This window comes from Argentina silus (genome assembly GCF_951799395.1).
Source record: "Argentina silus genome assembly, contig: scaffold_541, whole genome shotgun sequence".
Lineage (NCBI taxonomy): Eukaryota > Metazoa > Chordata > Actinopteri > Argentiniformes > Argentinidae > Argentina > Argentina silus.
In genome coordinates, this window is record NW_028153224.1 from 2,501 (window position 1) to 17,724 (window position 15,224).

Consider the following 15,224-nt stretch of genomic DNA (forward strand, 5'->3'; position numbering starts at 1 on the left):
ATAGAGACGGGTGATTTGATGGCTTACAGAGGCTTAACGATGATTAAGTAACATTAATTAGGCCATCAGTCTGACATCGTCATGACTGCAGAAAACAAGCCTGCTTATTAGACAGGAGAGGGGGATGGAGGGGGGGGGGGGGAGGATGGAAGGGTGAGAAAGGGAGGAGGGAGGGGTAGGAAAGAGAGCAAGGGAAGATGGTGAGAGTGGTAGAAAGAGGGATAGACCTCCCTACCACCTCCTCCTCCTCTTCCTCCACCACCTCCTCCTCCTCTTTCTCCACCTCCACCACCTCTTTCTCCACCTCCACCTCCTCCTCCTCTTTCTCCACCTCCACCACCTCCTCCTCCTCTTTCTCCACCTCCACCACCTCCTCCTCCTCTTCCTCCACCTCCACCACCTCCTCCTCCTCTTCCTCCACCTCCACCTCCACCACCTCCTCCTCCTCTTCCTCCACCTCCTCCTCCTCATCCCTTGTTCCTGTAGACGGCAGCTCAGACAGAGGATTAGATACCTGCCTCTCTGACGCTACGGCCCTCCCGTGTGTGTGTGTGTGTGTGTGTCAGGGGGGTGTGTGTGTGTCTGTCTGAGGGAGATGACACTGTGTGTGTGTCTGTGTCCAGTGGTGTCCTGACAGCTGCCAGACCAGACTAGCAGAGCTACATTTCTATTTGACTGTGTGTGTGTCTGGAAGTTGACAAGGGACAGGGGGGTGTGTGTGTGTCTGTCTGAGGGAGATGACACTGTGTGTGTGTGTGTGTGTCTGTCTGAGGGAGATGACACTGTGTGTGTGTGTGTGTGTGTGAGTCTGTTTCCATCAGGACAGCAGTCTGTCACTCTTAATGTCAGCCTGTTAGCCATCTTGTTTGTAGTCTTGTAGACGCTCTTCTTCCTGATTCAGTTGAACACCTGGTTTGTTCTCAGCTTCTGATTGGCTGTGTGTTCCTCTCTGTTGTTATTGGCAGGTTGATTACTGCAGGTAACGTGGTGTTAGTGGTGAGATCCCTCTGTGGTAGAGGCTGCAGGGTCAGCATGCAGTAGCAGCTGTGTGTGTGTGTGTGTGTGTGTGTGTTAAATCACTAGCCCTGGGGAACAGCCATGCCTGACCTCATCCTGTCCACAAGCCCCCAGGGTCCTCTTCAGAACTCTCCCCCTCGCTGCCCCCCCCCCCCCCCTGTGTGTGTGTCCGACCAAGTCTCAAACTGGGATTTCTGGTCCTACAGAATTAAGTGCCGCTGTTTTAACAAACGTAATCTACTGGCCCCTCGGGAGACTTGAGTGTGTGTGTGTGTGTGTGTGTGTGTGTGTGCAGACCAGTCGGTTGCAGGACAGATCAATCCACAGCTAGCTCCTAGCCTAACGCTGTGTGTGCGTGTGTCTGTGTGCGTGTGCGTGTGCGTGCGCGTGTGTGTGCGTGTCCTGTACAGCAGCTGGTATCTTGATTATACTGTTCTAGCAGCAGGACCTCTCCTATTGGCCAGCTCTGTAAGGAAGTCATTCATGACTACTTCCTTGTTCTCTGCGTTACCTAGGTTACCTGTGGCCAATGAGGTCATGTGTTTTGCATGTCTGTCACCTCATCTCTGTCTCTCTGTTGTCAGTGGCAACGGTTATGTCATATCTTCCCTCTATAGAGGACCAATGATTGGGTGGTTATTGATAAACAAACGCTGCAGGGGGAGGGGCATCAATATTGATGAGCTCCAGATAATCATGAATATTGATCAACTCAGATGATCATGAATATTGATAAGCTCAGATAATCATGTAGCTAAATAATATGATGTGGTTGATGTGAGTTGACTTAAATCACACTGTTCTCAGACCTGCTCTCTCTCTCTGTACATCCATCTCTTTCTCTCAATCCAGACAGACAGATCTGTCCTTGTACTTGGTCGGTCTCTCTCTCTCTCTCTCTCTGTTTATTCTGAGGCCATCTCTCCATCTCTGTTATGTAAACAACCCTGAACATCTCTCCTCTCCTCTATCTGATGTGAACCCAGAACACCTCGGAAGTGCCTCATCTTGTCTGGCCGCCTTGCTGACTACGCAGAGAGCCAGGAATCCTCTTTTCTTCTTTTCTCTCCTTTCCTTTCAACCCCAGCCAGCCTCTCTCTGGACAGGACCCAGTCTAGCCTCAGATCTGCTGCTGTAATGCTATCTCCTTCAGCTGAGTCTCATCATTAAAACCAAAAAACACGACCTAACCTGTCTGTCCAGTAGCTTTAGCCTAGCTAGCTGACCTGTCTGTCCAGTAGCTTTAGCCTAGCTAGCTGACCTGTCTCTCCAGTAGCTTTAGCCTAGCTAGCTGACCTGTATCTCCAGTAGCTTTAGCCTAGCTAGCTAACCTGTCTGTCCAGTAGCTTTAGCCTAGCAAGCTAACCTGTCTGTCCAGTAGCTTTAGCCTAGCTAGCTAACCTGTCTGTCCAGTAGCTTTAGCCTAGCCAGCTAACCTGTATCTCCAGTAGCTTTAGCCTAGCCAGCTCGCAGACGATGATGTCATGGTTAGAATTTCCCTGTCATGCAAACCAGAGAGATGACGCGACCCTCAGCTCTCCCGGTCAGCTGTCTGGCAGGCCGCTGTCCTCCCACAGGGGAGGAGGAGAGGAGAGGGGAGGAGGAGAAGGGGAGAGGATAGGAGGAGAGAGAGAGAGGTAAATCAGAATCAGAATTCTTTTATTTGGCCAAGTATATTTGCACATGCAGGAAGTTGACTAAAGAGGAGGAGAACAGCCAGAATAGGGAAACCACTCAATAGTGTTTGGTCAGGACACTGACCTGGCCTGTACTTGTACTGGTGTGTGTGTGCGTGTGTGCGTGTGTCTGTGTCTGTGTGTCTGTGTGTGTGACAGGTGACGCCTACTGCACAGTGACATGTCACTGCCCCCTGCTGGGCGTTAGTGGAACTGCACATTCCTCCATAATCATCACAGCATTCCCATTCCAGAGATATGAAATGATGTGTTGACTACAGACTTGTACTTCTGTACCAGGGGAGGCTGGGGGAGGTAGAAATCGGAGGACAGGCTCGTTGGAATGGAATGGAATGGAATGAGGAATGGCATGAAATTGGTTCTGTTTTCCAAATGCGTGCACACACATGCATGCACACACACACACACACACACACACACACACACACACACACACACACACACACACACCTCAGTCCTAATATCTCATCTCTCCACACAGTCTTCCATAGGCCCGGGGATGACAGTGACAGTATTTATGCCTGTGGAGAGGTTAGGGGGTGGGGGTGGTGGTGTATGCGGAGGGGGGGGGGGCAGGCAGGGGGCGGGGGGGCATATTTCAGAGCTGACGCTGAGCTGTGAGAGGCAGGGTTGAGGAATGTGAGGCAGTAGATGAAAAGTCCTGGAGCGGAGAGAGACATGAGTTATGACCCCTGCAGACAGGCAGACAGACAGGCAGGCAGGCAGGCAGGCAGGCAGGCAGGCAGGCAGGCAGGCAGGCAGACAGACAGACAGGCAAGCTGACAAGCAGGCAGGCAGGCAGGCAGGCAGACAGACAGACAGGCAAGCTGACAAGCAGGCAGGCAGGCACACTCACACACACCCTAAGAAGCCTTACCTCAGCTCCCAGCTGCGCTTCTTCAAGTCCACTCCCCAAACATCAAAGACATTATGTGTGTGTGTAGCTGTATTTCCTGGAATGGGAGGGTGTGTGTGTGTGTGTGTCTGTGTCTGTGTCTGTGTGTGTGTGTGTGTGTGTGTGTGTGTGTGTGTGTGTGTGTGTGTGTGTGTGTGTGTAGTTTAGTATGACTGACGGTGGGTCTGGAAATAAACCATGTATGAACCCTGTGCCCCCTCTCTCAGCTGACTCTAGATCACACACACACACACACACACACACACACACACACACACACAGGGGAAACCAGAGCCAGCACACTCACTGTCACTACTGGTATAATCATAGCACCCACTCTCATTTAAACACACACACAAACACACACACACACACACACACACACACTCTCTAACACACAGGAAGCAGGGCAGTCAGGGGTGAGGAAACACACAGCGGCTCTTCTGACTCCTATTGTTCTACTCAACGTGACATCACTCATTCCTCCTGCTGTCATTGGCCGAGCAGCAGCGTCCCTGTCCCATGAGCCTCTGGGGCTAGAGGAGAGGGCGGACCAAACCAGTTCAGACTGGATGACGGAGGCCTACTGACCAATGGGAACAGAGAGGCTACTGACCAATAGGAACCAAGCTTCTAGGTGACTGATGAACTCGTACAACTGGGACACATCCTGGACAAGTACCCCCTGTGTGTGTGTGTGTGTGTGTGTGTGTGTGTGTGTGTGTGTGTGTGTGTGTGTGTTTAAATGAGAGAGTGGGTGCTATGATTATACCAGTAGTGACAGTGAGTGTGCTGGCCTTCGTTTCACGTGTGTGTGTGGCAGACTGCTCCTCCTCCCCCTCCTCTCCTAGGCCCTCCTCCCCCTCCTCTCCTAGGCCCTCCTCCCCCTCCTCTCCTAGGCCCTCCAGGCAGACAGCAGACGTGCTGAGTCCTGGAGAAGAGACAGAAATAGCACACACACACACACACGACCTCCTACACAAACTCTCACATACACACAACACCTCCACACACAAACTCTCACACACACACACACACACACACACACACACACACGTGTTACTAACCAGTGTCTTCTTTAAACACTGTACAGTATGGCAAGGCCTTTATAGACGCTGATCGCTAGTACATGACATAAACGTGTGTGTGTGTGTGTGTGTGAGAGATGTGAGAGTGGCACGGGGTGTGTGTGTTGATAGTGAGACCACTAGGTGTGGTTGGGTGCGAGGGGTGTGTGTGTGTGTGTGTGTCACCGCTGTGACAGATACAGCTAACGAGGCTAAGGTCATATTCCATAGATGTTAGCGCTGTAGCATCCTAGGGTTACACAACGTCTGCCTCCACATTGTTCTACAACAAAGAAGGACAGGTTTCTCTTTCCTCTCTTTCCTGTCTCTCCCCCTCTCCCTCTCTCTCTCACCCTCATCCCATCTTTTTCACTTCCTCTCCCTCTCTCTCTCTCTCTCTCTCTCTCCCTCTCTCTCTCTCTCTCTCTGGTGTAGAAACATGAGCAGCTGTCCTCCAGGCTACCATCCCTTCCTCTTCCCTTGTCCCAGAAACCTCTCCCTCTCCTCCACTCCTTCTCTCCCCCTCTCCCTCTCTCCCTCTCCTCCACTCCTTCTCTCCCCCTCTCTCTTTCTCTGCTCCTCCTCTCTCAAATATCATGTCTAGCTGCAGGCCATGACTGTGCTGTTGTCACAACAAAGACGTCCCTCCCCCCACCACACACACTCACACACACAGACAGACAGACAGGATGTGTTCAGGTGGTGTCGTGTTTCTGTCTGGGTCACTATAGGAGACCACTCCCTCCAGCTAGACGGTTAACGGGAGATTCATGGGACCCGTAGTGGTTGTTCTGGGTTAGGGTTAGGGTTAGTAGTGGTTGTTCTGGGTTAGGGTTAGTAGTGGTTGTTCTGGGTTAGTAGTGGTTGTTCTGGGTTAGGGTTAGTAGTGGTTGTTCTGGGTTAGGGTTAGGGTTAGTAGTGGTTGTTCTGGGTTAGGGTTAGGGTTAGTAGTGGTTGTTCTGGGTTAGGGTTAGGGTTAGTAGTGGTTGTTCTGGGTTAGGGTTAGGGTTAGTAGTGGTTGTTCTGGGTTAGGGTTAGGGTTAGTAGTGGTTGTTCTGGGTTAGGGTTAGTAGTGGTTGTTCTGGGTTAGGGTTAGGGTTAGTAGTGGTTGTTCTGGGTTAGGGTTAGTAGTGGTTGTTCTGGGTTAGGGTTAGTAGTGGTTGTTCTGGGTTAGGGTTAGGGTTAGTAGTGGTTGTTCTGCATGGAGGAGGCGGTCCTGGCCGGCGGGCTGTCCGTCCGTCTGGCGGGGGTCCTGTTTGCTACATACGTCGTGTTGCTTAACTGTTCACTTGAACTTTGCTGTGGTGAAATGTCTGTAACATTTCTAAAAGCTTCCTCATGGTTGGAATGACTGTTTCATCGGTAGATATCAAGGAATGATTGTATTCATCATCTCCCTCTCTCCCTCCCTCCCTCTCTCCCTCTCTCTCAGGACTTGGAGTTCCATGGCGTGATGCGGTTCTACTTCCAGGACCGCGTGGCGGGGAACTTCGCCACCAAGTGCATCCGTGTGTCTTCCACGGCGACCACGCAGGACGTCATAGAAACGCTGGCCGAGAAGTTCCGACCCGACATGAGGATGCTGTCCTCGCCCAAATACTCCCTCTACGAGGTCCACGTCAGTGGGGGTGAGAGGGGGGGAGGGGGGGAGGGGGGACTGGTGTGTGTGTTCCCTCTATTGAAGATATAGCACCAGTGTAGTGGTTAACTTGTGGTTAACGAGTGTGAGTTAACTAGTGTGGGTTAACGAGTGGTTACCTAGTGTGGGTTAACTAGTGGTTAACTAGTGGTTAACTAGCGGTCTCCCTCCCTGGTAGAAGAGAGGAAGCTGGACCTGGATGAGAAGCCACTGGTGGTTCAGCTCAACTGGAACAAAGACGACCGGGAAGGACGCTTCGTCCTGAAGAACGAGAACGACATCATCCCCAAGGTGAGACTCTCACACACACTCACTCACACACTCACACACACTCACCCCCTCCCCAGCGCCGCTGCCATCCCCTCACCCCCTCCCCAGTGCCGCTACCATCCCCTCACCCCCTCCCCAGTGCCGCTACCATCCCCTCACCCCCTCCCCAGTGCCGCTACCATCCCCTCACCCCCTCCCCAGCGCCGCTACCATCCCCCTCCCCAGCGCCGCTACCATCCCCCTCCCCAGCGCCGCTACCATCCCCCTCCCCAGTGCCGCTACCATCCCCTCACCCCCTCCCCAGTGCCGCTACCATCCCCTCACCCCCTCCCCAGTGCCGCTACCATCCCCTCACTCCCTCCATCAGTGAGAGAGAGGGAGAGAGAGAGAGGGAGAGAGAGAGGGAGAGAGAGAGGGAGAGAGAGAGAGAGAGGGAGAGAGGGAGAGAGAGAGAGAGGCGCCCTGGAAGTCTACAAGGCTTTCACACTGCTAATGCTTCATAGGGATTTAGACCCACACTGAGACATTCCCTTTCACACTCACACACTCTCACACACACACACCGTCCTGCCCTCTGTCACTCGGTGTACGGCTCTGGAGTTAAGTGTTCATTTTCCTACATGTCTAAACTGCTGCTGTCAAAGGAAAAGTCAGTTAGCTCTTAACCCTGTCTGTCAAGTGGTGTGTGTGTGTGTGTGTGTGTGTCGGTCACTCTAACAGGCACACTAATGGAAACTATTACACACTGTCTACAAATCCTCCTCATCGCCTAAGAACCACGCATAATCGCCTCTCTCCCTCTCCCTCTCTCCCTCTCCCTCTCTCCCTCTCTCTCTCTCTCTCTCTCCCTCTCTCTCCCTCTCTCCTCCCCTCCTCTCTCATCCCCCCTTCACAGAAGAGTGCGCAGAGCAACGGCCCGGAGAAGGAGAGTGGGGTGATCCAGAACTTCAAACGGACGCTGTCTAAGAAAGAGAAGAAGAAGGAGAAGAAGAATCAGAAGGAGGCGTTTGCTCGGATTCCGGACGGAGATGAGCAGGCACTGAACGAGGACGGGGGGTAAGGAGGGGGGGAGGGGAGGGGAGATGAGCAGGCACTGAACGAGGACGGGGGGGTAAGGAGGGGGGGAGGGGAGGGGGGGGGGAGATGAGCAGGCACTGAACGAGGACGGGGGGGTAAGGAGGGGGGGAGAGAGGAGAGGGGGGGAAAGGAGAGGGGGCGGGAGGGAGAGTAGGAGGAGGGGGGGACGGGGAAGAGAGAGGAGGGGGGGGGCGTCTATGCGTGCATGTCCATGTGTGTGTGTGACGTTGACAGCTCCCTGCCCCCCCAGGGAGAACTCCCGTCTCGCGGCGGAGGTGTACAAGGACATGCCAGAGACCAGCTTCACCAGGACCATCTCCAACCCCGAGGTGGTGATGAAGAGGAGGAGGCAGCAGAAGCTGGAGAAGAGGATGCAGGAGTTCCGCAGCTGTGACGGAAGGCCCGACTCAGGTGTGTGTGTGTGTGTGTGTGTGTGTGTGTGTGTGTGTGTGTGTGTGACTTGGCATAATTAGGAGCCTGGCTCTGGTCCTCTCGTCTGGTCTGAGTGCAGAGTGATGAGAGAGGACAGGCCAGATGTGAGGCCAGACAAAAGCAATCAACTCTGAGGCCTGCAGGGAACGAACCGTTCTCTCTGTCTGCCCACTGAATGACCACTCTGAGTCCCTCCACACACACACACACACACACACACACATACACACTGTTATTACATAACCACAGGGCCAGATGGAGAGGTTAGTCTAAACCACTTTAGACACACACACACACACACACACACACACAGACCGCCTGGAGTGCCAGGGCAAACATCTAGGTACCCAGTGCCAAGGATGGGAGTAACAACTCCACCATGGAACACAGACCTCAGGATGAGGTTCTAGAACCAGGCTTTAGAACACAGACCCCAGGGTGAGGTTCTAGAACCAGGCTTTAGAACACAGACCCCAGGGTGAGGTTCTAGAACCAGGCTTTAGAACACAGACCCCAGGATGAGGTTCTAGAACCAGGCTTTAGAACACAGACCCCAGGATGAGGTTCTAGAACCAGGCTTTAGAACACAGACCCCAGGATGAGGTTCTAGAACCAGGGTGTTGTCCTCCAGGGTTCAGGAGCTGCTCCTCTGGAGTCGTGACGTAAACAGATATTTCTGTGGCTTGTCGAGTCTTCCTCCTCCTCCTCCTCCTCCTCCTCTTGTTCCTCCTCCTCCTCTTGTTCCTTCTACTCCTCCTCCTCCTCTTCCCTGGCTGTTAAACTGGGAGTGTCTGCTGACTGACAGCGAGGTGGGGGGGCGGGGGGGGTCTTTCCCTGGCTGAACTCGGGAGTGTGTGTGTGTGCCCTGGCTGTTAAACTGGGAGTGTGTGCTGACTGACAGCCAGCTATGCTGCTGGGATTGGGAATGTCTCTGCAATGGAAAGCACAATATCTGGAACAGATGTGGAGTCACACAAGGAATGTGTGCATGTAGCTGTGTGTGTGTGTGTTTGTCTGTTTATCTTTGTCAGTCTCAGCGTGTGTGTGTGTGTGTGTGTCTGTCCGTCTTTGTGTGTGTCTGTCCATCTCTCCGTCCGTCTGTGTGTGTGTGATGGGACCCTCTAACCCCCCCCTCCACCACAGGAGGGACGTTGCGTATCTATGCCGACAGCCTGAAGCCCAACATCCCCTACAAGACCATCCTGCTGTCCACCTCTGACATGGCTGACTCTGCGGTGGTGGAGGCCCTGGACAAGTACGGCCTGGAGAAGGAGAACCCCCGGGAGTACTGCATCGCACGGGTACCACACACACACACACACACACACACACAGGGACACACACACATACATACATGCATACATGCATACATACATACATACATACATACATACATACATACATACATACATACACACACACACACACACACACAGTTGCATCTGTTGGCCTGGCACTTTTCAATTCAATTACTATCAAACACTGCGCCAGATATCCCCCTGTTTTAATCTGGAGAGAGGGAGGGGGAGAGAGAGAGGGAGGAAGGGGGAGAGAGGGAGAGAGGGAGAGGGAGGGGGAGAGAGGGAGAGAGAGAGAGGGTTTTTTCAAGGCCAGTTACTGCTGAAACATTCAATCATCTTAAATGTGGCCTGGCCACGCCCACCCAGCCCTACGGGTCACACACACACACACACACACACACACACACACACACACACACTCAAACACACCTTCATGTACTGAATAGGATGACAAGGTGCCTCAGTGGTATTTCACACTGTTGTTGTTGTTATTGTTGTTGTTGTTTCGTCCATTAATCTGCTTATACATGGTAAAGACCATGATGATTGTTGGCTGTTTTGTGTGTATGGTTTGATGGTTGTTTAACGGTTGTGGTTGTTTAATGGTTGTGGTTGTTTAACAGTTGTGGTTGTTTAACGGTTGTATAACGGTTGTGGTTGTTTAACGGTTGTGGTTGTTAAACGGTTGTTTAATGGTTGTGTTCTGTTCTTGTCTGCAGCACACAGATGACAAGTCTGGTAAAGAGATCATCCTGGACGATAATGAGTGTCCTCTGCAGATCTTCAGAGACTGGCCCAGCGACAGAGGTACACACACACACACACACACACACACACACACACACACTCTCTCTGACCTTCCTGTCATGACTTGATCCTTTCCAGCAGTGATCTGTCTCTGTGGACTGTCTGTCGGTCCAACTGGGTCACATCAACCTCCTGGAATCACGCTGTTAGCATTAGCTAAGCTAAAGCTACTCCTATTGCTCCTGATGTTGTTGTTGTTGTTGTTATTATTATTAAAACTTAGATTTGATTTGATGATTTGATTTAGCTGGTTGTTTAACTCCATCCATAAGAATGAGTGGTCCGATGTTGCTGTGATCTCCTGTCTCTGCTGCCCTCTGCTGGTGTGTCTTGGTCATGACACCCTCTGTCCCTCCAGCGGCCCTGGTCTTCCAGCTGAAGAAGAGACCCCCAGACTATGTGGCCAAGAAGGGCCGCAAGCCTGAGGACAAGGGGCCCAGAGGGAAGGGTCCAGACGGACCCCCGCACGGGTCACTGCCCCCCGAAAAACTGCCTTACCTGGTGGAGCTCAGCCCAGGTGCGACACACACACACACACACACACACACATACACACTCTCTGACACAAACACAGATATACACACACACACACACACACACACTCTCTTTCTCTCTCTCTCTCTCTCTCTCTCTCTCTCTCTCTCTCTCTCTCTCCCCTGGAGCTACAGATTGGAAAGTCTGCGTCGCAGAAGTCAGTTGAAACTTTAAGGTCTACTTCACAGTGGAGTACTGGGAGTACTGGGAGTACTGGGCGCGGTGTACTGCTGTGGAGGCTGGTGGAGGTAGAAATCGGAGGACGGGGCTCATTGTAATGCGTGGAATGAGGAATGGTATCAAACGCGCATTCCATGGAGTTCGTCCTCCGATTTCTACCTCCACCAGCCTCCCCTGGTGTACCATGGAGGTCAGCCCTCCTCCTCTGCTGGACTAGACTAGCTCTAACTGCTGCTTGCTGCCACTCACCGCCCTCCCCCCCTGCCCTCACCCCCTCCCCTGCCTCTCTAACCAGGCTGGGGTGAGGCTCCTCACAGCCTCCTAGCTCTGAGGTCCAGGGGAGGCTGGCGGAGGTAGAAATCGGAGGATGGGCTCATTGGAACGGAATGAGGAACACCTGTGAAACCGTTCCTTTGATACCGTTATTCTGTTCCCTCAGCCCTGTCCTCCGATTTCTACCCTGCTGAGGTCCCCAGTCCATTGGAGGCCATCTCAGTGCGAAGTAGCGTTGGGGACCCTCCCCCCTAGCCGGCCTGGGAACCCTAACTTGCCCTAACTCACCTGTTTCCACTGCCCTAGTCTGAACTGTGGGTTAGGATTAGGTCTCGGGTTAGGGTTAGGCCCAGTCTGAACTGTGGGTTAGGGTTAGGCCCAGAGTTTGAACTGTGGGTTAGGGTTAGGATTAGGTCTCGGGTTAGGGTTAGGCCCAGTCTGAACTGTGGGTTAGGGTTAGGCCCAGGGTTGTGTAGGGAGTCAGATATGACGTCTGAAGAGGGTTTGAAGGTGGTTGTACTCTGACCATTCCCACCAATGAGCATCATCTTTGTTCCAGGGTATCTTCTTCCCCCAGGAAAATAATAAGGGGGGAGTGTGTGTGTGTGTGTGTTGGCATAGAGTGGGGGTGTGTGGGTGTGTGTGTGGGTGTGTGGGTGGGGGGTGTGTGTGTGTTGGCATGGTGTGTGTGTGGGGGGGGGTGTGTGGGTGTGTATGGGTGTGTGTGTGTGTGTGGGGGGGGGGGGGGGGGGGGGGTGTGTGTGGGGGGGGGGGGTGTTGGCATTGGGGGTGTGTGTGTGTGTTGGCATGGTGTGTGTGTGTGTGTGTGGGGGGGGGGTGGGTTAATCTATAGAAGAAGGGCCTGCATTTCCTCCTTGCTGCATTTTCACCCTCTGCTTTGTGTGTGTTCTCTCTCCTGCCCTCCTTTGGCATGGTGTGTGTGTGTGTGTCCGTCCGTCCGTCCGTGTGTGTGTGTGTGTGTGTGTTTCCTCCTGCCATGCGGCCTCCTCTGCATGTATACTACTGCCTAGGGAGGGGGAATCACTATGCCTACTACGCCTATCGGCAGCATGAAGGTAACCACACACACCCTCCACTACACACACACACACACACACATACACACACACACACACACACCTCTCCTCTACTACACACACACACACATCCGCCACACACCCCCCCCACACACAAACACACCCCCCCCCACACACACCCCCCCCCCCCCTCACACACACACACACACATCCCCCCCCCCACACAAACACACACCTCTCCTCTACTGCACTCCACACACACACACGCACCCACACACCCACACACATACATACACACACACACACACACACGCACCCCCCTGTCCTCTACTGCTGCACCTTCTCCACTCTCCACCCCAAAGACCCTCGTCCTCTCTGGGGACACGTCAGCTCCAGACAGAATCCCAGAAACACAGATTGAGGATCATCATCAGGCTCTCCAGAGCTTAACCTTTTAAAGGGCTGTTCCACCCCAAAACATGTTGTTTTTCCTGGTTTGACCTTGGCTGCCTAGACAGTTTTTAGTTACATATTTTACTTCCTGAGATATTGAGTAATCATATATTTTCGGCCCCATTCATTCTGGAAATGTGTCCCAAAGACATTGCAGACCGTCCAAACAAACTCGTATGATGACAGACTTCCTCTCTGAAGACTTCTGTCTGCGTTATTTTTCAGAAATGTCACTTTGTTACGCTGTAATACACTTTTGCTGGTTGTTGTCATGGTAACACAATGCTAAAGTGGGTTACAGTGGCGTAAAGATGACTTTTAAAAAAACCCTAAGTCAGCCAAAGCCTTCGGAGGGGGAGTCTGTCGTCATAACAGTTGGCTTGCTGTGTCTGCATGGTGTTTAGGACACACAGTCACCGGCCACTTTATTAGGTACACCCTTGCTAGTACTGGTTGGACCCCCTTTTGTAGCCCATCTGCTTCAAGGTTCGATGTGTTGTGCGTTCAGAGATGGTCTTCTGCATACCTTGGTTGGACATTCTCCTCTGACCTCTGGCATCAACAAGGCACTTTCGCCCAGAGAACTGCCGCACACTGGATATTTTCTCTTTTTCGGACCATTCTCTGTAAACCCTAGAGATGGTTGTGCGTGAAAATCCCAGTAGATCAGCAGTTTCTGAGATACTCAGACCAGCCCGTCTGGCACCAACAACCATGCCACGTTCAAAGTCACTTAAATCACCTTTCTTCCATTCTGATGCTCGGTTTGAACTCCAGCAGGTCGTCTTGACCATGTCTACATGCCTAAATGCATTGAGTTGCTGCCATGTGATTGGCTGATTAGATATTTGTATTAACGAGCAGTTGAACAGGTGTACCTAATAAAGTGGCCGGTGAGTGTATTTCCAGAATTAAACCATATGAGGCCTATAAAATAACTATCCAGTATCTAAGAAAGCAAAAACGTTCTGGGCTAATCAGCTACAGCCGGCCTGTTGCCAGGGGCAACCCAGGAAAAACAAAAAACATATTTTTGGTAGAAAATCCCTTTAACTATTTGGTGGCATGAATCAATAAAGAAAGAATTGACCGTAGATCAGAGTCTAGGGGCTGCTTTTACTAAAATACCCTGAAACACACACCTCTACTAAAAACCCTGTAACACACACCTCTACTAAAAACCCTGTAACACACACCTCTACTCCTCAAAGTGTGACCTCATACCCCTGTGTCTACTTACATACCCCTACTTACGGGTTTACTCTGAGATGTGTGACTGAGTGTGTGAGTGTGTGTGTGTGTGTTGTGTGTGTGCTAACTGTCCTCTCCTGTATAGACGGCTCAGACTCCAGGGACAAACCAAAGCTCTACCGCCTCCAGCACAGCGTCACTGAGGTGGGCTCAGACAGCTCCGACGACGGCTCCATACAGGTGAGGGGGGTGGGCCCACCTGCTCAGACAAGGCTGCAACAGGAACAATGATAGACTGAAAGCTGACTGTCGTGTGTGTGTGTGTGTGTGTGTGTGTGTGTGTGTGTGTGTGTGTGTGTGTGTGTGTGTGTCTCCAGTTGTTCGGCCCGGGCATCCTCCCCCACCACTGTAACCTGATGCACACGGAGGGGCTGGTGACGGTGACCCCGGGGCCCATGGAGGCGGAGACGTTCGTGGACGGCCAGCGCGTGACGGAGACCACCGTCCTCCGCAGCGGCGCCACGCTGCAGTTCGGGGCGTCACACGTCTTCAAGTTCGTGGACCCCAGCTACGACCACGGGCCCAAGAGAGACCCTGCCTCCATGATGAGGGCCAAGCACAAGTCTGGGTAGGTGGAGGGGGGAGGGGAGGACACACACACACACACACACACACACACACACACTCACTCTGAAGGATGGACAGACAGAAACACACACACATACACACAGTGAAGGACACACACACACACACTGTGAATGACAGACACATTCTGAAGGACACACACACAAACACCATCTGAAGGACACACACACACACACACACACACACACTGCGTCTTTCATCAGAGTATTATGACAGGAAGTGGCTGAATGGTGGAGGGAAGGACAGGAAGAGACTCATAATGGAGACCTGTTGAAACCAGTGTCATCAGAACCAGGATACCTCTGTCAGTCCAACTCACACACACACACACACACACACACTCACTGAGCACTTTATTAGGAACACCTGTACACCTTCTCATGGTGGAGGTGGTGTAATGGTGTGGGGAATGTTTTCTTGGCACACTTTGGCCCGTTAATACCAATCAATCATCGCTTGAATTCCACAGCCTATTTGAGTATTGTTGCTGACCATGTGCATCCCTTCATGGCCACAATTGACCCATCTTCTAATGGCTACTTCCAGCAAAGGTCATCTCAAACTGGTTTCATGAACATGACAATGAGTTCAGTGTTCTTCAGTGGCCTTCCCAGTCACCGGATCTGAATCCAATAGAACACCTTTGGGATGTGGTAGAACGGGAGATTCATGAAGAATTGAGGCTGTTTTGAGAGCAAAGGGAGGCCCT

The 15,224-nt window shown here is 52.3% G+C and overlaps 1 protein-coding gene across 2 annotated transcripts; it reads left to right on the top strand.

Annotated features, from left to right (window-relative positions):
• Window positions 1-6,112: 6,112 nt before the first annotated feature.
• Window positions 6,113-14,502, top strand: LOC310824372 (afadin-like; the record flags this gene model as incomplete). 2 transcript variants are annotated; one of them, XM_083697627.1, is made up of 9 exons in its annotated part: window positions 6,113-6,304; window positions 6,494-6,606; window positions 7,481-7,641; window positions 7,913-8,073; window positions 9,238-9,395; window positions 10,115-10,202; window positions 10,561-10,719; window positions 14,016-14,110; window positions 14,248-14,502. In XM_083697627.1, exons 1-9 carry the CDS (start codon window positions 6,130-6,132, stop codon window positions 14,500-14,502), a joined length of 1,365 nt encoding a protein of 454 aa, XP_083553753.1. In that variant the 5' UTR covers window positions 6,113-6,129. The 2 variants fall into 2 exon arrangements, with proteins under 2 accessions (XP_083553753.1, XP_083553754.1); XM_083697628.1 differs by having other exon boundaries at window positions 6,497-6,606.
• Between the last annotated feature and the right edge of the window lie 722 nt (window positions 14,503-15,224).